Source organism: Odocoileus virginianus, chromosome 19 (assembly GCF_023699985.2).
Source record: "Odocoileus virginianus isolate 20LAN1187 ecotype Illinois chromosome 19, Ovbor_1.2, whole genome shotgun sequence".
NCBI classification, from domain to species: Eukaryota; Metazoa; Chordata; class Mammalia; order Artiodactyla; family Cervidae; genus Odocoileus; species Odocoileus virginianus.
This window is the reverse complement of record NC_069692.1, coordinates 43,967,560-43,992,636: the sequence shown is the minus strand read 5'-3', so window position 1 is coordinate 43,992,636 and position 25,077 is coordinate 43,967,560. Positions and strand designations below refer to the sequence as shown.

The 25,077-nt window shown below is 39.2% G+C and overlaps 1 protein-coding gene across 1 annotated transcript; it reads left to right on the top strand.

Annotated features, from left to right (window-relative positions):
- The first annotated feature begins 1,382 nt into the window (after positions 1-1,382).
- Positions 1,383-24,270, top strand: SPACA1 (sperm acrosome associated 1). The gene is made up of 7 exons (XM_020879148.2): positions 1,383-1,707; positions 6,756-6,812; positions 13,751-13,852; positions 14,590-14,696; positions 16,315-16,450; positions 22,175-22,295; positions 24,031-24,270. The coding sequence occupies exons 1-7, from the start codon at positions 1,488-1,490 to the stop codon at positions 24,185-24,187; spliced, it is 900 nt and encodes a 299-aa protein (XP_020734807.2). The 5' UTR covers positions 1,383-1,487; the 3' UTR covers positions 24,188-24,270.
- The last annotated feature ends 807 nt before the right edge of the window (positions 24,271-25,077 follow it).

Genomic DNA, 25,077 nt, shown 5'->3' with positions numbered 1-25,077 from the left:
CTCCTTGGGTTAAATCAACACGCAGATTAGTGGATCACTGTCAGAGACTGACTTCTTCAGTTCAGTTCAGTACAGTCGCTCAGTCCTGTCTGACTCTTTGTGATCCCATGAACCATAGCATGCCAGCCCTCCCTGTCCATCACCAACTGCCAGAGTCCACCCAAACCCACGTCCATTGAGTTGGTGATGCCATCCAACCATCTCATCCTCTGTTGTCCCCTTGTCCTCCTGCCCTTAATGTTTCCCAGCATCAGGGTCTTTTCAAATGAGTCAGCTCTTCACATCAGGTGGCCAAAGTATTGAAGTTTCAGCTTCAGCATCAGTCCCTCCAATGAATATTCAGGACTGACTTCCTTTAGGATGGACTGGTTGGATCTCCTTGCCGTCCAAGGGACTCTCAAGAGTCTTCTCCAACACCACAGCTCAAAAACATCAATTCTTCCACACTCAGCTTTCTTTATAGTCCAACTCTCACATCCATACATGACCACTGGAAAAACCATAACCTTGACTAGATGGGCCTTTGTTGACAAAGAAATGTCTCTGCCTTTCAATATAGTGCTCTATTATTAGCCTGTTTCCCTTTTTAAACATTTTCGTTACTGATCTGAAGGAAACATTGTCCAAATCAAACTTGGGATAAATATATTAAGATAACAAAATCAGCTCCTAAAAGAATCTCAACGAGATTTTAAAAATAGGCCAAAAGCACAAAGATAAACATTCACAAGGAACAAAGGTTAAGTCCTATATTTGGCTCCAAAAACATCAGCTCTCCAAATATAGAATGGAGATAACTAGTTTGACAATGGTTGCATCCTCCCCTCCTTTCCCACGGCACCTGGTATTCTAGCTCAGAGAAGTCCCATGTGGAGCTGACAGCACTGTACAAAATCTTAAAACGTTGAGTACATGCTTGAGGTGCATTAACAACAGTGTTCGGATCAGAGTGTAAAAGTGAAGCCCCTATATCCTCTACAAATCAAGCCTCGCCTGCAGATAGGGATGAAATTTGGGGCAACCTACTTGACAAAGCTTAAGTCATTCTTGATACCCACTGAATAGGACACTGAACATAAGGAATCCGAAGCCAAGTCACAGGGAGCATACTCAAGGGTTCTAGTGAGTCTGGTTTAGAGAGGAGACATCACATGGTGAGTAAGAAATCTCACCCAGGGCGCCGGGCGACGCTTGCCAACTGAGGAAGAATGAGGGCGTGGCCCCGCCCAAAGCGCCGGCTCGTCCCGGATCTCCGGAAGGGGTGGGGCGTGGCCCGAGCGCCATCGGAAGTGGCCCGCGGGGCGCCATGCTGGCGGCCTTGGGCGAGTTCTATGGGCTGCGCGAGATGGTGACGACCCGTGACGCCCCAATGGTTGCCGGGGCACGGTGCAGGCGTTCGGAGTCTGGCGGCTCCTCTCTTTTACGCACCTTTCGTCAGGAGCGGGCGGCTGCGACTGCGCCTTGGGCAGCCGTCCGGGCCTAGAACCATGAGATCCGGGGGCGCGGGCTGCTCTGCTAGGCTGCTGCTGACGGTTGGCTGGCTGCTCCTGACGGGCCTCCAGTTAACGTGCGGGATCAATGTCACCGCGATCCAGGATCCCAGCTTGGCCCGCGAAGGCGAGGGCGAGCCAGAGGGTGACGAGGAGCCCGAGAACGACAGCGAGACAGAGAGCGAGCCCGAGGCTGAGGCCGAGGATGATCGTGAGGGTGAGAGGCTCGTTGGCGGGGACCCGGAGGCCTGTTGAAGGCGAAGCCTTCCCTGCTTTTTGAGGAAGATGAGAATTACCCCAGTTAACGTCTGTTAACTCTCTCGAAAGCTTTCTGGAAAGCAGCCCCGAATGTGTACATTATTGCAAACTTAATGGCCCTGCAAAAAAGGATGCGCTAATTCTCCAAAACCTCAGCAAGATAAACAACCATATGTATAGAAATTGCTACAGAAATATTGCTAAATATTGCTCTGGACAAGGGAATAGATGCTTAATTTTCTAAGGGTAGGAGTCACAAAGTTACCTTCCACCCACTTGCAATTATGATTTTTCTTTCCCGTTGTGTGTGTGTGTATTTGTTGCTTAGTCGTGTCCAACTCTTTGAGACTCCATGGACTGTAGCCCACCTGACTCCTCTGTCCATGGAATTCTCCAGGCAGGAGTATTGGAGTAGGTTGTCATTTCCTTCTCCAGGGTATCGTCTTGCTCTAGGGATGGAACTCACGTCTCCTGCATTACAGGCGGAGTCTTTGCCATCTGATCACCAGGGACTTTCCCTCTGTAGCTACTTTTTTTTTTTTTTTTTTTTAGTGCAGATTGCCTGAAGTCTTCCTTTTCATATTTGCCCTTTGGATTGGAACTCAAGGGAATTCCAAATTCCCTTCACTGTCACACATCTAGATAGACCAAGATACTGACAGAATAGCCCAGAAAACCTCTTAGTTTCGTGCAGCCTCTCTGCAGTGTGATGGTGTTTTAAGTTCAGCTTGGAATCACAAAGGAAGGATGGCAGTAGAAACACCTATCAAGGGATCAAACTAGAGGCTTTGTTAAGTGATATACATTTTAAGGAAAGAAGACTAGCTCATATTTGGTACATAAACTTGCCTTATTCGCCTGGCTAATTAAGCAATAAAACTTGACAAGCTGGGATATTGATTAGTTAGCTCACATGCTAGTAGATAAAAGGTCAGTTGCAGGTTTGCAGTCATCTAAAGGAGAATGATTCTCTTCCCTCTATAAATGACCCAGTTGAGCTTCTTTTTAATATCCTTGGCAGTCTCCTGTCTCCTATGCATATCAAGTAGGTGATGTATTTATCAGTCATTCTTTTATAGCCTGATGATAGTGACCCTCAGTGACATAAAGAAATTGACTATCTGAGGTTAATGGTGTAATTGAGGTTTGTGCTACCTTGATAGCATTACATGTAAGAGCTTGGAGAGGTCTTCTACTTTGGAAATGTGAAAAGAGGACTAGGGTAGAAAAGACCATTCTGAAGCATAGTTGTTTTTGTTTTGAAAGTAATTGAATTAACAATATTAAACTGGTTAAGGGATAGTTGTAAAATGCTAGAGTGTAGGCATGTGATGGAGTTATAATGCCTTAGATTCCAGTTCAAATGTAGGCAAGTTATTCTCAGTTTCTCTGGTTCGTCCTCTGAACTTCAGGGAGCCCTTGTATCATTTAATATACAGTTCTATGTGCAGCTGTTTTTTTTTTTTTTTCCCCTGGGGAGAATGAGAATCCAGAACTTAATCCAAGATATCTGAGATCTAAAAATTTTCAGAATCATTAATTAAGATTTGGCAAAGTCCCTTTTAACCCTCAGTGGAACAGTAAAAGCAGTTATCATCATTTATGTATATATATAAAGCTTAAGGTATTTACAAATAACTTGCAAACGTAAGAGTAAAGGGATAGTGAAAACAACTTATTTGAGATTATAAATTGTTTGTAATAATAAGAATTTAAACCTGGAAAGCTCCAAATTTTTATTGTATATTTCTTGGTTTTGAAGAAATACATACCCTAATTGGGCAAAGTACTCTGAATGCAGCTGAATGCTCATCAGCTGTTATGCATGAATCTGGAATGTATCCATTTTGTAAATACTGATTCCAGATTTCAAGTACTTCCCTAACAGATTCTAGTTTATCATTACTTTGGTTTCTTTCTGCACTGGTATTGTCAAAACAGAGAACTTTTGAAATCTATGAAGGCACATGTTTTGTTTAAAAGAAGGCTGCCATCGTGTTTGTTCCATAGTTTCAAAGATACGGAGAGTATTCTTTCCCAACATTTACTTAATAAGACTTGTAAATGAACAAATCATGATGGCAGGTGTGTATATAAAGGTGACCAAAGTAAATAGATTACATAGAAATGAATAAAATTCATTGGACCGATCATTCTAATTGGCATTTATAAATCTTAAAAGAATACTCTCCATTTCCTTTTTGACAAAATAATATGGTCTGGCTTTTTTCCCAAAATATTTTAGGATCAAGTTCTTCCTGTTGAAAGCCCAACTAGATGAGAATAGCATATATCCTTCTCATCCTTCAAAATACAATACTTATTCACTGGTTCTCGAGTGAAGGGAAAATTCATCTAGAATATTTATTTAAGGTACCATCTCTCATTTTGCTTATGGAGTCAACGTCACTGTTAGCATCTAAAGTGTTGCTATCTCTCTGCGTTTATCTTCTAATTCATCCAATAACTGTGAAAGGTATTCCTCTGTCACTTTTCTTCTCTGCCATTATAGACAAACAAGAAAAATTCAAAAATCTCAACTCTGTCCAATGAAAGCTGAAAATAGACTATGAGGAAGGTGCCTTTAGACTTCTTTTGTATCTTCCTGAGAGATAATACAGTACATTGGACAAAATAGCAAGAAAACAAAAGATGATGTAATAGCTGTGATTTATTTCACAGTTATGTCATCTTTCCCAGATAGCCCCACCATTCTTCCATTTTATTTAGTCTTTTCTTTTTAAATACAGTTGGAAATAATTGATGAGCAATAATGAAATCCATTATTATAGATGATAAAATAACAAAATGTTTCAAAATATAGAAAAACTAAAAACAACTATGAGAAAGTTGCCTCAAAAATTAAAATTGATTTTTGATGGTATATACCAACAGTTAAAGTGTGCTGTCCAGAATTGAAGAGAACATTTTAGGATCTAGCCGGAACAAAAAAGATCAGGATCATTATCTGCATCATTGCGGATGCCCAGCTTTTATCTGCATGGTCAAAGACTCAGTAGGTTTTTAGGAAAGCTTTATCACACTCTTGACTCCTGGTGAAGTCTTCACCCATTTTCACCTGTTCTGTCAAATTAAGATAGCCTGTACAGTATTTTGGGAACAGTTGACTTTTCAGCTGTATGTGCAGAACTTTTTAATCCTCTGACATTTCCTTTTGTTAGATTTGCCCATTATTCCACCCTGTCAGTTTTAAATCCAGATTTATTTTCAAAATTTTTTTTTGTCCTTCCTAGTTTTGCATGGCCCCCAGATTCAGTCAGTGTGGTATCAGTATTTTCCAAATCATTCATAAAAATGTTGACCAGGACAGAGTTCTCTGACAGATCACTGATAACACGCGACACCAACCAATCAATTAGCTTCAGCGGATCTTACTGTTTAACAGTTACAAGTGAAGCTTAACTGACCGTACTTTTTATTCACAGGTGTATGATGGGAAATTTTGACAAATACCACGCAAGTCAAGATACATAAAATTTCCCAGACCCACTGCTATAGGATTTCCATCAAAAAAGAAAGTCATTGAATGCCCTACTGGACATTCAATAAACAAAGGCAAAAGGAACTTTAGAAACTATTAGACTGAATCTCATTTTTTTCTAAAGTTAGGAGAACTGAAAGTATTAGCAACTTTCCTAAAGAGCATAGCAGAGCTGATTAATTAATTTTTTGGAAAGAAGTTATATTTAAGGGTAGTCTAGTACTCATTTGCATACTCTTGTTTTCTGTTTTTAAGATTTGGCTTTAATTTGTATTTCCTAATGTACCGGGAGAATGTATCCAAACATTTAAGCAAAAATGTCAATTCAGAATTGATCATCGTGCTAGTCCAATTTCACAAAGTCAATATTAATTTACTTGTATATTCATCAAGTATAAATTTGTTTACTGTATATTCAAGGCACAGTATTTGGTGCCTATAAGTATAGAAGTGTTTATGAAAAATTATAATCTAAATAGGAAAAAAATCCTAGACTTACATGAAATTAGTAATTACAAAATGAATGAATGAAGTGTGAGTGAGGGTATATCTTAGGCATGTTTAGAAGGCTAAACGACATACAGAATGCTTGCATATACATTATCACATTTAATTCTTAAAATAATATCAGCGAGATAGGTTCTCCTTTCCAAGTTTTACAGAGGGGTTAATTAGGCCTGACTCAGTTTAAGGAAGTTGTTCAAACTCAGAATAGCTAATTAGTGGTAGAAGTAGCAATTTGGACTCCAATTTTGATGCATTGTCCCATGTAATAAATGTTGTTGCCTCACAATATCATGCCTTTTAAAAATTACCTTCTAGCACCTCATTTAATTTTTTTGAGATTGTAGTCCTCATCTGAGTTAGCAAGAATTGATTATATACAGCTAGTAGAATTCATGTCAAATTGCAGAACAATTTGAAAAAGAGAAACATGATATTTCAAACCAATAATTTTTAACTACTCAAATACTTATATATTCCTTGATCACCCTGCTAAATAAAATGTTGAAATAAATTCTTAGGAGTAACTTACCATCTTAACCTGAGAATGAGTAGAACCAATTTATAACATAATTTTAATGAATACTTAACATGAAGGCTTCTGTTTGGATAGAAATAATACATTCAAAATTTTTTGGAAAGTAGAGAATAGAAAAAATTGGGCCTTATAATTGGCAGGCTTTTTTTTTTTTCTTCTGACCTTCTATACAGCTTTTAACTCAGCATATATTAAACTGATGAAAAGCATTATTTTAAAAATTATGTACAGGTTTAAATATAAATCTTTGTAAGTTATTTCCTAATTTAATTCTTTAAAGATTTAGCTTTCTTTCTATTTAAACATTAATATAAGATATACTAGTAATGGCTTGCTTTTATGATTTAATATAATTTTTTAAATGTCTGATTCCCATATCAGTGCTTATATCCTCCAAGTAAGAGTTTTTCACTTAGAAAAGTTTCCCTATGATTGAATAATGTATTTTTGCATTTATTTTTAGTTTCAAATAGCACGATAGTCAAAGAAGTAGAATTTGGGATGTGCACCGTTACATGTGGTAAGTAACATAGAGCAGATAAATAATATTGTAGCGGGGGGTGGGGGGACAAAGTGTACTATCATGCATCTCTCTCTGATTTCTGTTTGTAGTTGTGATTTACACACAAAACTCAAACTGATTGCTTTCTAAGGAGGATATTTTCAGTTCATATCCTCTAAGTCTTATTTTAAGCCAGCTCTGTAATATATACATATTATTATTTTGTGGGGGGGGCACATAAACTGCTTTCACAAGAGTAAAACTTTATCTCAGAGGTTTGGAAGATTAAAGATCTTCTGCTGCATCTCAGAGATGTCTTCCACATATCAAAAGATTTGCTTTTTTAAATAGTCTATTCTAAATTCTACAGTTTTCCATTTTATATGTCATGTCTTAGAAAAAAGAGGTATTGACTTTGTGGGGAAAATAGTATTCAAAGACTATGATTTATTTTCATCTTTCTTTGGATAGAAATTGGACATAAAATATCTTATATGAGTATTGAATTAAGACTACATGTGCTGTAATAAGACTGTGAGTGCTTCATTGTGTTGGACTCTTTTGTGACCCAGTGTACTATAGCCCACCAGGCTCCTCCGTCCGTGGGATTTCTGAGGCACGAATACTGGAGTGGGTTGCCATTTCCTTCTCCAGGGGATCTTCCCAAACCAGGGATCGAACCTGCATCTCCTACCTCTCCTGCATAGGCTGGTGAATTCTTTACCATTGCACCACCTCAAACTTAAACGTGTTCACCGTAAGTGCCTGAGGGGCTTGTTAAAACATGGATTGTGAATCCTCCTTCAAAATTTCTGACTCACTTAGGCCTTCAATGAGGTCTAAGAATTTATATTTCTAAAGTAAGTTCGCAAATGAAGCTGATGCTGCTTTTTCAAAGACCATCTTTTGAGAACCACTATAGAGACATTACTTTGCCAACAAAGGTCCATCTAGTCAAGGCTGTGGTTTTTCCGTTGGTCATGTATGGATGTGAGAGTTGGACTGTGAAGAAAGCTGAGCACAGAAGAATTTGATGCTTTTGAACTGTGGTGTTGGAGAAGACTCTTGAGAGTCCCTTGGACTGCAAGGAGATCCAACCAGTCCATCCTAAAGGAGATCAGTCCTGGGTGTTCATTGGAAGGACTGATGCTGAAGCTGAAACTCCAATACTTTGGCCACTCATGCGAAGAGTTGACTCATTTGAAAAGACCCTGATGCTGGGAGGGATTGGAGGCGGGAGGAGGAGAGGACGACAGAGGATGACATGGCTGGATAGCATCACCGACTCGATGGGCATGAGTTTGAGTAAACTCCGGGAGTTGATGATAGACAGGGAGGCCTGGCATGCTGCGATTCATGGGGTCGCAAAGAGTCGGACACGACTGAGCGACTGAACAGAACTGAACTGATAGACTAATATGCTAAGAAGACAGTAGATAATTCACAATGTAATTAAGTTTATTCTAAATAGAGTCTGCCTTGGAAAAAAATAGTGATAGAAGGGAAGAACAAAAACCAGAGGGGAAGAAATCATAGTCCATGCAGATACAGATCAAAACAATATGTATGTTTTTTATCTTTTGGTCAAAAATTACAGCTAAATTGTTTTTATTTGAGATAAAGTTTTAAAAATGATGCTAAAATAGACTTAACAAAATTTAAGCTTTTAACCATTTTTTAAATGTGCATTTTAATGAGATTAAGCACATTCATATTGTCATGCGATTATTATTGCAATCCACTCCCAACTTTTTTGTCATCCCAAACTGAAACCTCTGTACCAGTTAAACACTAATTTCCCAGTTACCGCAATCCCTTGCAGCAATTATTCTACTTCCTGTCTCTCGAGATAGTTTTAAGCCTGTTTTTTACCTTAATTTCTTGGTCAGTCAGAGTCAGAGATGAGAGGAATCTTTGTAATAATTTTGTATTTATTCATTTGCAATTTATATTTTTATTCTGCTGCTTGTGAAATCCTCACAGAGAATGATTTTTATGACAATTCTAATAATTGGTATTGTCCTACTCTTTAAAGTCGTGCCTCAGAAATTGTATATCTTTATTCAATAAATTTGGGCTTCCCTAGTGGCTCAGATGGTAAAGGATCCGTCAGCAGTGTGGGAGACCCACGTTGGATCTCTGGGTCGGGAAGATCCCTTGGAGGAGGGCATGGCAACCCACTCCAGTATTCTTGCCTGGAGAATCCCATGGACAGAGGAGCCTGGCGGGCTGCAGTCCTGGGATTGCAAAGAGTCGGACACAACTGAGTGACTAACACACATTCAACAAATTAGTTTTAAAGTTTTTGCCTACTATGTGCACAACAAAGCAGTGGAAACTCTCTGCCTTTAAGGAATATATTTTCTAGTAGGATCAAAGAGATACATAATGTAAAACATGTAATATGTCAGATGGTGGTAAGTTCTAAAACCATAAAAGGCAATATTTCACATCTATAATATTTTAACTATTAAAAGTATTTTCAATCTGTAAAAATTATTTAAAAGAAAAAAATGCTTTAGTGAAAATTCTGTTGAACTCTCAAAACTATTTTAGCATTCAAAAAGTTTCCTTTTCTTGGAACATACAAGCATGTTTTTAAGTATTGACTTATGTGTCACATCTACACACATCATTGCAATGCAATCTATTTGGCTGAATAAGTAAATACATAAAATACCTGCTTGAAAAATATTTCAAGATATAATAATAAGAGTATCCCCCTAGAGAAGTACTATTCATAAATTTAAGTGGAGCCATTCTACAGCCATTCTTAAGAATCTCGTTTAATCAAAAAAGACCTTTCCCCATCCAGCCTTCCCTCTCCTTATTTTGTATGGAGGACTCTATTGTTTGCCTCTTGAAATTTGGTCCACAGGCTAGCTGTATCAGCAGAGCCTGAGAGCTTGTGAGAAATCCAGAACTTGAGGACCTGCTGCAGGTACTTACTGCATCATAGTTTGCACGTTAGTACATCTCCGGTGTTGTGCATGCTCTCTGAAAATTGAAACACACTCTTATAAGCCATCTCTTATATTATAAATCAAGAGATTATAAGCCATCTCTTGTATTATAAGCCAAGCTCTATACAGTCAGCCAAAACAAGACTGGGATCTGACTGTGGCTCAGATCATGAACTCTTATTGCAAAATTCAGGCTTAAATTGAAGAAAGTAGGGAAAACCACTAGACCATTCAGGTATGACCTAAATGAAGTCCCTTACAATTATATAGTGGAAGTGACAGACAGATTCAGGGGATTAGATCTGATAAAGTGCCTGTGGATGGAGGTTCATGACATTGTCCAGGAGACTGTGATCAAAACCATCCCCAAGAAAAAGAAACAAAAGGGCAAAATGGTTGTTTGAGGAGGCCTTAAAAATAGCTGAGAAAAGAAGAGAAGCGAAAGGCAAAGGAAAAAAGGAAAGATACACCCATCTGAATGCAAAGTTCCAAAGAACAGAAAGAAGAGATAAGAAAACCTTCCTCAGTGATCAGTGCAAAGAAATAAGAGGAAAATGACAGAACAGGAAAGACTAGATATCTCTTCAAGAGACTTAAAGATGCCAAGGGAACATTTCATGCAAAGATGGGCATAATAAAGGACAGAAACAATGTGGACCTAACAGAAGCAGAAGATATTAAGAAGAGGTAGAAAGAATACACAGAAGAACTATACAAAAAAGATCTTCATGACGCAGATAACCACAATGGTGTGATCACTCAGCTAGAGCCAAACATCCTGTATTGCAAAGTCAAATGGACCTTAGGAAGCATCACTATGAACAAAGCTAGTGGAGGTGATGGAAATCCAACTGAGCTGCTTCAAATCCTAAAAGCTGATGCTGTGAAAGTGCTGTACTCAATATGCCAGCAAATTTAGAAAACTCAGCAATGCCACAGGACTGGAAAAGGTCAGTTTTCATTCCAATTACAAAGAAACGCAATGTCAAAGAATGTTCAAACTACTGCACCATTGCACTTCTCTCACACATTTCTTGAGCAAAGAAATGCTCAAGATTCTCCAAGCTAGGCTTCAGCAGTACGTGAACCGAGAACTTCCAGATGTTCAAGTTGGATTTAGAAAAGGCAGAGGAACCAGAGATCAAATTGCCAACATCTGTTGGATCATAGATAAAGCAAGAGAATTCCAGAAAAACATCTACTTCTGCTTCATTAACTATGCCAAAGGCTTTGACTGTGTTGGAAAATTCTTAAAAGAGATTGAGAGATCCCTGATGATTTTGAGCAGCTTTTCATGGGCTTATTTTTATTAGGCAGTATCCTGCAACTGTTTTGTTTCATCATTGATGAAACAACGAGAGAGGGAAAAAAAGGAATACCTCCAAATTCACTAACAACTGCACCAAACTAGTCTGTACAATGGACACAATCAGTAAGAGTCAGGTCAGAATTAAAGAGTAAAGCGATGATAGGGAAGAAAGAGTAAATTGTTAACTAGGTGCCTTCAGAAGCATCACGTAACTGCAGACAAAGCAAAGCGAGCTGAATGAAGAAGCACATGTAAAAAAAAAAAAAGAGATTGGAATACCAGACCACCTTACCTGCCTCCTGAGAAACCTGTGTGCAACTCAAAAGCAACAGTTAGACCCAGACATGAAACAAAGGGATGGCTCCAAATTGGGAAAGCAGTACGTCAAGACTGTATATTGTCACCCTGCTTATTTAACTTATATGCAGAATCTATCATGCAAAATGCTGGGCTGGATGAATCATAAGCTGGAATCAGGATTGCAGGGAGAAGTATCAGTAACTTCAGATATGCAGATGACACCACAGTAATGGCTGAAAGCAAGGAACTAAAGACTTGCTTCTTAGTGAAAGAGGAGAATGAAAAAGCTGGCTTAAAACTCAACGTTCGAAAAACTAAGATCATGGCATAGGGTCCCGTCACTTCATGGCAAATATATGGGGAAACAATGGAAAGAGTGACAGGCTTTATTTTCTTGGACTCCAAAATTAGTACACATGACTGCAGCCATGAAATTAAAAGACGCTTGCTCCTTGGAAGAAAAGCTATGACCAACGTAGAGAGTGAAAGTGAAAGTTGCTCAGTCATGTCTGACTCTTTGCAGTCGCATGGACTATGCAGTCGACGGAATTACCCAGGCCAGAATACTGAAGTGGGTAACCTTTCCCCTCTTGAGGGGATCTTCCCAACCCATGGATCAAACCCAGGTCTCCCGCCTTGCAGGCTGATTCTTTACCAGCTGAGCCACAAGGGAACCCCAACTATGACCAACCTAGATAGTATATTAAAAAGCAGAGACATGACTTTGCTGTCAAAGGTCCATCTAGTCAAAGCTATGGTTTTTCCAGTATTTATGTTTAGATGTGAAAGTTGGACCATAAAGAAAGCTGAGTGCCAAAGAATTGATGCTTTTGAACTGTGGGGGTGAAGACTCTTGAGAGCCCCTTGAACTTCAAGGAGATCAAACCTGTCAGTCCTAAAGGAGATCAGTCCTGAATATTCATTGGAAGGACTGATGCTGAAGCTGAAGCTCCAATACTTTGGCCACCTGATGCGAAGCGCTGACTCATTTGAAAAGACTCTGATGCTGGGAAAGATTGAAGGCAGGAGGAGAAGGGGATGACAGAGGATGAGATGGTTGGATGGCATTACCAACTCAATGGAGATGAGTTTGAGCAAGCTCCTGGAGTTGGTGATGGGCAGCGAAGCCTGGTGTGCTGCAGTTCATGGGGTCGCAGAGAGTCGGAAGTGACTGAGTGACTGAGCTGAACTGAAGCCATCTCTAGACTTCAGCTTACCCTTGTCTTGAGAATGGGTTGTATGATTAACATCTTACAGGGACTGAAAGAAGGAACTTGGTAGGAAGAATATCAAGATGGACTACTCCTTAGCCTGTGACAGCACAGTCTTATCACAGGACGTGTTTGGCATGTCACTGAACCAGCTTTTAACCAGATTTTATCATCTCTTTCACTTCTGGTGTTGGTAGGGCCAACTCAGTGGACATTTGAAATGGGTCAGTAAAGACTTGATTTCTTATGAAATGTATGGCTGTTCTAACAAGAGTTATTACTTTGGAAATGGAGGTTTGGTCATTAAGTCTATCTTGATAAATTTAATACAGAGCTTTTTACCAGTCTAGATATTAAAAGCATCATTTATGTTACAATGTAATTTTTGTAATTTCCTCTGCAAGCTCCAACTCCCCCCATTCCAGAGTCACGTGGTCAAATAAATCTGGACGATCCTGTGTGTTACTGCTTTCCTACTGTTTCAGTAGTAGACTTTACTAGTTGTAATAAGCACATTTTATACATCTCTGAAAATGAAAAATACTGTCATTCTTGACATGCTGTCAATTCTAAAATACTTTCTGATCTCAAAAATGTTAGAATGTAAAAGTTTTGCATCTTTGATCAATGAAAGTTTACACATAATAGCACATTCATTTACTAGCATATTAAAAGGTCCTCTAAAATTCTAAGGAGATTCATTTCATTTCATTTTAATTTAATGTATAATTTCCAAGTGTAAATAATCATGGAATCTTTTTTCTTTTGTTATCAACCAGAGGAACTAGTGTTTCATGTGACTCATTTTGGAAAACGCTGTTTTATGAAATAATTCAAACTGCCTGTGCTCATGCTCCGCCACTTCAGTTGTATCCCACTCTTTTGACCTCATGAACTGGAGCCCACCAGGCTCCTCTCCAGGCAGGAATACCAGAGTGGGCACCACTCCCTTCTCCAGGGGATCTTTCTGACTCAGGGATTGAACCCAGGTCTCCTGCATTACAGGTTGATTCTTTACCTGCTGAGCCATCACTTAACTGTTCTTACCCTGAATTTAGGAATTTAATTTCTGAAATTAGGAGAAAAGTTTCAAAATGACCTAGGTGGAAAAATAAAATAACCCTGGAATTCTTTTTTTTTTTTTTTAACATTTGCCAATTTCTTTTATCAAAGGTATCGGTATTAGAGAAGTTATATTGACAAGCGGATGCCCTGGTGGTGAATCCAAGTGTATCGTACGAGTGGAAGAATGTCGTGGACCAGTAGATTGTGGCTGTGAGTTGGACTTTATACTGGAGGGAGACAGAGGGGGCAGTGTTTACCCTGGGGAGATATCCTTAACCTCAGTTTGCCTTGAGTGGAGGGAGATGATCCAAATGATACACTGAAAGGAAATTATAAGAAAACTTAAAATCCCTCTTCTCCAGACAGTTATAGGTCTTTCTACTTTTCTTTACGTTTCTTCAGTCGTGTCTAAATTTAACACACATCCTCTCCAGTACGCTGGAACCTTTGCGCTCAGGTTCTGGTTGCAGCTCTCCTTCAAAGAAATGCTTTTAACCTTTTGGTTGTGACAGTCTATCAGTAGATTGGTAAACTCTACACTGGGAACTTTGAGAGCCTTTCTGTATCAAGTGTCACTAGTCTGAGGCTTCATTATCTCTGAGCCAGAAAGAGGTGGACAGGAGAGGGTTGTCCCTAACTGGAAAGCTGGCAGCCGCTGGTAAGTGTATCTCAGAGTTTAATAGATCCCCGGGTCGTTTGCCCTTACTGCCTCATCTCTGTGGTTTATTTTGCCAAAGGAACAGACAGGCTTGGTTCACTTGCCTCTTCAGTGACTTTATCGTTGCATCCATGCCGACTCTGCTCCTCTACAGGGAGACTTCCAGGAATGTGTCTGCTAACTTCCAGCATGTAATTTCTTTTAAACTTGGAGGTGACCTTTAAAAGTAGTATTGTGTATAAAGCAGTTCACAAGGCCCCTTGGTTTATATATATGTAATTTTTTTCAGGGGGTAGACCAATTTCAGAAAGCCTTGAACGTGTAAGGCTTGCATGTGTTCATACATCTCCTGAAAACCGTTTCAAATATATTTGGAGACTTCTAAGGCCAGACCAGGTGAGTAATGAATGTATGTAATTTGGTGCTTTCCAGTGAGTGATAAGATTTGTTTCCCAGTGCTTGATGACTCTCAGAGCACTTTCTTTTCAAAAGCAGTTTGCAAAAATGAAGTAGAAATCATGCAACTTTGTTATTATTGGGATTTAAATTTATTTTCATTTCTTAGTAGGTCTAAAATTTTATATATGTCTTAGGGCCAGCTATTATGAGAACTTAGAAGCATCTATTTTATATAAAGTGTTCTATTTTGGAAGCAAGGTTTTCATTTGTATATATAATACTTGTATAATGATGACAGTAGCTAACATTAGTTGAGGGCTTGTTAAATGCCAGATATACACCAACTGCTAGAGTTTCTTTTACTCATATAACAATCTATGAGGTAATTCCCATCATTATACCCATTTTGCAGATAAGTACAATTGTTGCTCAGTATCCTCAGGGAATTGATTCCAGGACCCCTTCAGATACCAGAATCAGAGATGCTCAATTTTCTTTTATAGCATGGTGTAGTATTTGCATATAACAGATGCTTCCTTCCATATACTTTAAATCATCTCTAGTTTATTTATAATGTAAATGCTATATAAGTATTTGTAAATACAATATAAATGCCAAGTAAAGAATTCAGTTCAGTTCAGTCGCTCAGTCGTGTCTGACTCTTTGCGACCCCATGAATCGCAGCATGCCAGGCCTTCCTGTCAAACTCTTGGAGTTTACTCAAACTCATGCCCATCGAGTCGGTGATGCCATCCAGCCATGTCATCCTCTGTCATCCCCTTCTCCTCCTGCCCCCAATCCCTCCCAGCATCAGGGTCTTTTCCAATGAGTCAGCTGTTCGCATGAGTGGCCAAAGTATTGGAGTTTCAGCTTCAGCATCAGTCCTTCCAATGAACACCCAGGACTGATCTCCTTTAGGATGGACTGGTTGGATCTCCTTGCAGTCCGAGGGACTCTCAAGAGTCTTCTCCAACACCACAGTTCAAAAGCATCAATTCTTCTGTGCTCAACTTTCTTCACAGTCCAACTCTCACATGCATACATGACCACTGGAAAAACCATAGCCTTGACTAGATGGACCTTTGTGGACAAAGTAATGTCTCTGCTTTTTAATATGCTATTTAGGTTGGTTATAACTTTCCTCCCAAGGAGCAAGCGTCTTTTAATTTCATGGCTGCAGTCACCATCTGCAGTGATTTTGGAGCCCAAAAAAATAAAGTCTGACACTGTTTCCACTGTTTCCCCATCTATTTGCCATGAAGTGATGGGACCAGATGCCATGATCTTAGTGCAACCAATTCAAGTTTTGCTTTTTGGAACTTTCTGGAAATTTTTTTTTTCTGAGTATCTTTAATCTGTGGTTTGTTGAATCTGCTCATGAGGAGCCCAAAGATATAGTGGACCAGCTGTAGCTGAGACGCAGAGAGTAACTCGTTCTGATTTACACAGTCAGGAAGTTGGTACTTGTTCTGTCTGACTTTAAAATACGTGTGCATAATGAATTATTGTCCTCGACTGAGTGAAAGTGGCTCTTATTTTGTTACAAGAAATAAATTATTTTCTGATCTTAGGTTTTCATGAAGAATATTGATATCCTTTTTTTCTCTTAAAATAGCAAGCCATTATACTTGCAAATGATTCAGCAATCCTGGAAGTTCAGAGGGATACTCACCCCAAGGCTTTTGAGTGTGAAACATTGGATAATAATGAAATAGTAGCATCTATTAGATTCACAATCTATACAACGACTGGTAAGTACCCAGCAACATTTTGACTTGCTTATATCTCAGACTTCAGAGAGCATCAGGATAATGTGGTGGTCTTGTGGAGACACAGATCACTAGCCCAGAGCCCCTAGTTTCTTCATCTGTAGATCTTGAGTGAGGCTGGCACAAGAATTTCCATTTCTGACAAGTTCCTAGTTGCTGCTGGTCCAGAGATCACATTTTGGGAGCCACTAGTTTATGCCAGTAAGACTTTTCTACAAGGTAGTGTGAGTTTCCCTGGTGGCTCAGATGATAAAGACTGCCTGCAATGCAGGAGACCCAGCTTTGACCCCTGGGTTGAGAAGATCCCCTGGAGAAGGAAATGGCTACCCACTCCAGTGTCCTTGCCTGGAGAATTCCTTGGACAGAGGAGCCTGGTGGGCTGCAGTCCATGGGGCCGCAAAGAGCTGGGCACGACTGAGCGACTACCATGTCATTGCCCTTCCTTATTTTCATTTTCACAAAGTAGAGTCAGATGTACCTCACTTTGGGAAACTGGTGTATTCCTGAAGAATTCCCAAAGGACAGTCCTTTAATTTGAATTATATTCTTACTTTTATGGGCTACAGTCCATAGGATCACAGTTGGACAGGACTGAAGCGACTTAGCACAGCGCACGAAATAAATTAAGAAATACTATGTGAATGTATCTTTTAAAAGATTATTCATTTGAAGAAATTTTTTATAAAACAGTAGTGCAGTCCTCAATAAATGTCACAAAAGGCAAATCTTAACCTGAACATAATTTTACGTGTTTGAAACTGTGCTTCCTTTGCAAAAAGGGTCCATGTGCATGTCTTCTCAATTTAAACTATGATGTCTTCTATATCCAAATTATTATTTCCTTTTGTTGAGTTGCTCTTAACCATTTTTATTGTTGGGGGTGTGGGAGGTTTGGTCACAAGTTCTTTTGAGGCTCCAGTCAAGGCTCAGGAGACTTTCCCCAGAAAAATACCCACATATACAAATAGGGCAAAAGTTACCTGTAATTTTACAAGATTTTGTGGATTTCTTGAGTCCCAAGTAAAGAACTTAAGCTGCAGTCTAGAGATACCATGAAATGTGACGCCCTTTATTTAACTGGAAACAAGCTGAGGTATTTTCAAGGTGATTTAAAAAAAAAAAACTGTAAACTTTCTTTGATGTAATTGTTCAGTGTCCTTAAAAAAATGTTTACAGTGAAAGCTAACAACCATAGTCCTATATTGGGATATACTAGGTGTTATTAAAAGAATAATGTCAATAAAAGGCAAAAAAGGACCGAACATCATCAACTAAAAAAGATCTCAGTGAGTCACAGTTCAGGCTATTAAAGGTTCTGAGAGCCTTTCTCAGTTCGTGTCCCGCAGCTTGGTCCTTGTTAGGACTGCTTAGTAGTGGCTAGCTCTTCCTGTGATTCAAAGGCAACAGGTGTAAGCTAAGGACTGGGGCACAGTCCCCAAGATCAGCAAGAGAGACTAGCTGGCTTCTCTGTCTCGTAGCTTTCCAGAACTGGTGGGGCGGCTCTGCAGTCTCAGCACATGCACTGGTTAGGTGGCAAAACGTTCTCAGAAAATGTTGGTGTCTATCAGTTGCTTTTGAAAAAGACAATTGGGTATCCTGCTGTGACAGACCCTTTGGCTGTTTTAGACGTCAGACAAATGTTTTGGCTCTAAATGTCCTCACAGTATGGTACTGGCTCGAAACAAATACATGATTGAAATATTTCCAGAGTAGATACGGTTTAATTAATGAAAATGCCCCATCCATTCCCTCATATGACAGATTTTTCACTTCTACAATAATTGTCTTTTATAGTTAGGCATTATTTTGATTGAATCATGTCCCCCTAAAAAGGTATTTTCAATTCCAAACTCCTGGAACTTAAGAGTGTGATGGTGTCTGGAAATAGGGTTGTTGCAGATGTAATTAATTCAGTTAAGACACGATCTTACATACTAGAGAAGAGTGGGCTTTTAATCCAGTTTAACTGGTGTCCTCATGAGAAGAGGGAAATCTGGACACAGGTGAGAGAGGAGAATAGGTGGAGACTCAGAGACACATGGGGAGAAGACCGCCATGTGAAGACGGACACGGAGACTGGACTTACGCTGTCACAAACTGAGGGGCATCTATCTGGGGCTCCCGGAGCCTGGAGAGTAAAGGAGGGATCCTTTCCAGAGCCACTGGCGAGAGCATGGCCGTACCAGTGCCTGGTGTTCAAACGTTCACCCTCCAAGACCGTGAGGCGGCAGATATTTCTGTTGTTTTTAAGTCCCCTAGTTAGTGGTACTTTGTTATGGCGGCCCTCAGAAGCTAATACAGACATGAGCTTAGTTTTTCTAAAATGTAAGAGCATCAAAATTTCTGTTTTTCATTAAAAAAATTTAAACAGAAATGGAAACTATTCTTTATTAGACATAAAAGTACTCTAAAGGACACTTGCAGGAGGATTACCATTAAAATGAAGCAGAATCTTGATACCGCCCATTTTCCACCCCTCTCGACTAGTATTTCAGGGTAGTGGATAAATGGAAAGAAATTTTGCATTTCTTCCCCTCAGGTTTTAATCCTAAAAGTTTTCTTTTTTTTATTTGAGCTTAAAAATTCCACTGCTTCTATAAGTAAAATTATCAAAAGTTAAAAACTTTTTAAATTTAACAATGTTAGAATATAAATATGATATAAATTGGCTTCCCTGGTGGTCAGTCGGTAAAGAGTCTGCCTGCAACACAGGAGACCTGGGTTCGATCCCTGGGTTGGGAAGATCCCCTGAAGAGAATGGCAGCCCACTCCAGTACTCTTGCCTGGAGAGTTCTATGGACAGAGGAGCCTGGTGGGCTACAGTCCTTGGTGTCACAAGGAGTCGGACACAACTGAGTGACTGACTTTAACTTTTTTAAATTGTTTGTCATACTTGGAAGTATTTAGTGAGATTACTAAATTGAGTTTATAGCTCTTGAACTACTGAGAAAAATGGAAAATTATTCTTCACGGTGTTTAAATAATAGAAAGAAAACCAAGATGAATAAGCAGTTGAGGCTGCCTGACTATGAGACCACGTCTGTGTTGTGTGTGTGCAGTCAGTCATGTCCAGCTCCTCATGACCCCATGGACTGTAGCCCACCAGGCTCCTCTGTCCATATGGTAGACTTGTTTTGTCTCCTTAATAAGGAAGAGCAGACAGATATGGGAGAGAATGCTGATTTAAAAGTAGTGTTTGGATAGTGAGACATATACAAAAATTAGAGATGTGTTACAGTCCTAAATGTATTAATAAAAGCTAAAATCATCAAGCTTAAAAAAGAAAACATAAAAGACTATCTGTATGATTCAGGAGTAGGCAAGGCTTCCCCTTTAGATATGACAAAAACCAGTCACCATAAAAGGAAATATTGATAAATTAGACTTCATAAAATTTAAAACTTCATATTCCAAAAATGGTATTGGGAAAATTTTACAGCCACATGCAAAAGAATGAAAGAAGGTCACTATCTTACATTGTACACAGAAATAAACTCAAAATGAATTAAAGAGTTGAATGTAAGACCTAAAATCATAAAATGCCTAGAAAAAAAACATAGGCATATATAGGTTGATGTGGGTCTTAGCCATGTCTTTGTAGATTTAACTGCAGAGACAAGGGGAACAAGCAAAAATAAACAGTGGGACTACTTCAAACTAAACAGCTTCTGCACAGCGAAGGAAACCGTCTTCAGGACAAAGAGACAGCTTATGGAATGGAGGAGACATTCACACATGGTATCTCTGATGAGGGGTTAATAGGCCAGGATGTATAAGGAACTCACAGTAATCAACTTAAAAAAAAAAGCCTGATAAAAATCAGGCAGAGGATCTGAATAGACGTTTTTTCCAAAGAAGACATAGAGATGGTCAGCAGATGCATAAAAATGCGTCAGCACCACTAGTTGGGGAAAGCAAATCAAAACCACAGATACCACCTTATACCTGCTAGAATGGTTGTTATCAAAAAGACAAAAAATAACAAATGTTGGAGAGGATGTGGAGAAAAGGGAACCCTTGTACACTGCTGGTGCAGCCACTATGAAAAGCAGTATGGAGAGTCTTCAAAAAATTAAGAATAATACTGCCATAGGACAGAGCTTTTCTGCTTCTGTATACTTATCCAAAGAATATAACACTAATTCAAAAAGACATATGCACCTCTGTGTTCTCTGAAGCATTATTTATAATAGCCAAGATATAGAAGCCACCTAACTGTCCGTTGATGGACAAATGGATAGAGAAGATGTTTTATGTATATATGTACACACATATATGTGTGTGTGTGTATACTCACACATACACAAAACAGAGTACTGCTCAGCCAGAAAATGAATGAAATCCTGACATTTGCAACAACATGGATGGACCTTAAAGGTGTTATTGCTAAGTGAAGTCAAGTCGGGTGGAGAAAGACAGATACAAAGACTTCACTCATATGTTGAATTTAAAAAAATTAAGACAGAAACACACTCATGGATACAGAGAACCAGATTGTTGGTTCCCCAGGGTAGGCGAAATGGATGACGGGGGAGAGGCCGCTTTATGGGGTGGATGGTAACTAGACTTGTGGTGGGAGTCACTGTATATGCAGATACCAAATCATAATACGTACACCTGAAACTTACATTGAAACATTCAAAACTCCAGTTCTTTAAAAGGAGTCACTAGAAAAATGAAGAGATAAAACCCGGGAAAACAATTTAATAAACCATGTGTAACAAGTATGATCAGTATGGGAAAAGATCCTGTAATCTCTTAGAAAACCAAGCATACCTCTGCCCTGTGACGCAGCAGTTCCACTCATAGGTATTTATCCAAGAGAAGTGGAAGTGTGTGTTCACAGAATGACTTGTATAAGAATGTTCACAGCAGTTTGTTTATAATAACCCCAAACTGAAACAGTGTGGGTGTCCATCAGGACACTGAATATTTGAGGCGCACTGCCCAGTAATAAAAAAGAAGAAACTATTGATACATGGAACAATTATAACTATTGATACATGGAACAATTACGCTTGAATCTCTAAAACATTATACTGAGTTAAGAAGCTTTACACAAAAGAGTATAACAAATGTTTCCATTCCTGTGAAATTCTAGATCAGGCAGAACCAATCTATGTGAAAAACAAAATCAGGACAGTGGCTGTGCCTGAAGGTTTGGGCAGGGATTAGCTGGGAGGGGCTAAGGAAACTTTCTGGAGTGGAGTAATATTCTGTGTTTTTAGGGATCTGAATTACATATGTGTGTTTGCATTTGCCATAACTAAATAAATAACATATTTAAGATGGTTGTTCAATTCAGGGTCCATACATTTTACCTCAAAAGAAAAAATATAAACAAATATTGAACTCTAGTTAATGATATTCTCTTGAATTCTTAAGAAGTGTGCAGGCGTTAGCAAATTATCTTGAAATGCGTCCAAAAAATGAGGTGGATCAGTGGATTGATAGAAGCATGAATAGAAGGATAGCTAAAATGTTGGTGGTAGAAATGCAGGATGTTTATTGTCAGATTCTTTGAACCTTTCTGCATGTTTGTAAAGAACATTTCTAGCGTGCAGAGAAAGTTCATTAACACTTTTCCACTAATTCCTCCTGTGTATTCCTAGAGTTTTTCCCCAGATATAAAGTTCCCATTTAGATGTTCATTTCCTTTTTTTTTTGCCAGTAGTAATAATCGTCACTATGTATTTTTTTCTCTAGAATTACAGATGAAAAGAGCAAGCCGACCAGACACTGATGCAGTCCTAGTTTTTGTGCTGACAATAGGAGTTATTATCTGCATATTTGTGATCTTTGTACTGATCTTCATAATCATAAACTGGTAGGTGAAGAACTGCAACTAAACCATCATCCTTGATAAAAAATCTGCTTGTCTGCCCCTCCCTGTCCAGTGAATCTAAGGCCCTGTCCATTATGCTTCTCATGCAGGTTTCAAGACTGTCCAACTCTCTTCACCCCTCCTGAGACAATCCTGGTTCAAGTTACCTGATCTCATGACTTGATCCCCAGCCATGAGAGAATTTTTAAATGCAGTTTTCTATAGTAGTTGTTAAAGCAAAAATTTTATATAGTAGTTGTTAAAGCAAAAATTTTATTGAGTTAACATTTGTGTTGTCTAGTTGAAAATCAGTTGAGTCGCTCAGTCGTGTCTGACTCTTTGCGACCCCATGAACCACAGCATGCTGTTGCCTCCCTGTCCATCACCAACTCCCGGAGTCCACCCAGACCCATGTCCATGGAGTCGGTGATGTCATCCAGCCATCTCATCCTCTGTTGTCCCCTTCTCCTCCTGCCCCCAATCCTTCCCAGCATCAGGGTCTTTTCATATGAGTCAGCTCTTCGCATCAGGTGGCCAAAGTATTGGAGTTTCAGCTTCAACATCAGTCCTTCCAATGAATATTCAGGACTGATCTCCTTTAGGATGGACTGGTTGGATCTCCTTGCAGTCCAAGGGGCTCTCAAGAGTCTTCTCCAACACCACAGTTCAAAAGCATCAATTCTTCGGTGCTCAGCTTGCTTTATAGTCCAGCTCTCATATCCATACATGACCACTAGAAAAACCATAACCTTGACTAGATGGACCTTTGTTGGCAAAGTAATGTCTCTGCTTTTTAATATGTTGTCTAGGTTGGTCATAACTTTCCTTCCAAGGAGCAAGCATCTTTTAATTTCATGGCTGCAGTCACCATCTGTAGTGATTTTGGAGCCCAGAAAAACAAAGTCAGCCACTGTTTCCACTGTTTCCCCATCTATTTGCCATGAAGTGATGGGACTGGATACTGTGATCTTAGTTTTCTGAATGTTGAACTTTAAGCCAACTTTTTCACCCTCCTCTTTCACTTTCATCAAGAGGCTCTTTAGTTTTTCATTTTCTGCCATAAGGGTGGTGTCATCTGTATATCTGAGGTTATCGATATTTCTCCCGGCAATCTTGATTCCAGCTTGTGCTTCCTCCAGCCCAGCGTTTCTCATGATGTACTCTGTATATAAGTTAAATAAGCAGGGTGACAATATACAGCCTTGACATACTCCTTTTCCTATTTGGAACCAGTCTGTTGTTCCATGACCAGTTCTAACTGTTGCTTCCTGACCTGCATACTACCTGAAAATAATCACAACTTTAAAGCGTGGCTGTTATAAACAACTAGTTCATGTAATACCTAATACCTACATGAGTATCACCCCCGGTAGCTCAGAGGGCTCATCTACTATCACAATGCAGGTGATGCACTGCAAAATAGAAATAAATCCTGACCAAGGAGGCACTTCTGTGGGTTTCCCTGGTGGCTTAGCAGTAAAGAATTCATCTGCCAATGCAGGCGACCTGGGTTCAACGCCTGGGTGGGGAAGTTCCCTCTGAGAAGGAGATGACATGCCATTCCAGTCTTCTTACCAGGGTTACCCCATGGACAGAGGAGCCTGGCAGGCTACAGTCCAGGGGGTTGTGGAGTCAGACACGACTTAGCGACTGAACAACAACAAGGAGGCGCTTGTTGTTAGAAAACTAAAGTTTCAGTTTTCATTTCAAAAAATATTAAAAAATTTTTTTCTTCCAGGACGGCAGTCAAAGATTTCTGGGGGGCAAAGGCCTCGACAACTGAGATACAGTCTGAGCTGAGTTCAATGAGATACAAAGATTCAACTTCTCTTGACCAGTCACCAACAGATATACCTGGACATGAAGATGATGCTTTAAGTGAATGGAATGAATGATGCATGCATGATGCATAACAAACCAAAGGAGACTAGAGCATATCAGATTCATTATTATAAAAATATATAGTTAAATACTTTAACAGTATTGTAAGTGATTTGTTATAGTCTGAACGTAATACAATATGAGAAGGGGATTTTTTAATCAGTGCATCTTGGTGGTGCAGTTATCAAAATTTTTAAAATTTGTTCTCAACATTTACCATTTCAGATAATCACTTTATCTAGAGGTACATACACAAAGTCTTTTAAATACATTTTTAATCACTTTGATCACTTCTAAGGTGATTTGCCTGTTCTGTCCTCAATAAGAGAAAAAACCATAGAGAAGATACCTTGCATATTAGACCTTCTCCTCACTGGGAGCACTGGATTGAACTTGCTTAAAGCAAATCAAATTTTCGCATCCCTGAAGGGCAGGAGACATGCAAAGTGTCACTTTTAAGACATAAAATAATAATAATAATTATGAAAACAACTGACACTTAGTAGCTACTATGTGCCAAGCGTTGCTCAAAGCATTTTACATGCATTAAGCCATTTAACTATGATTCCATATAGAAAGAGTATATAGCGAAGAGCTGGGAAGGAACTTTGGGATGGCTGAGTAAATGACAAGAATCTAATGTTCTGTAATTTATAGAAACAGTGAATTCAGGAGTTTTGCATGGCTACTGATAAGGGCCTTCACTGTGTTTGGCGTGCAGGTGGGAACATCTCAAAACTTACCTCAGTGCCATGGCTGCCTTCTTGTCATTAACCACTGCTGTGTCGTTAACTGATACAGCTGTGATCAACTATCAGCCAAGATACTAAGACATTAGATAATTTGATTTGGTAGACTTCATCAGAAATTAATTTTCAGAGGCTATGATAGTAAGTACAAAATA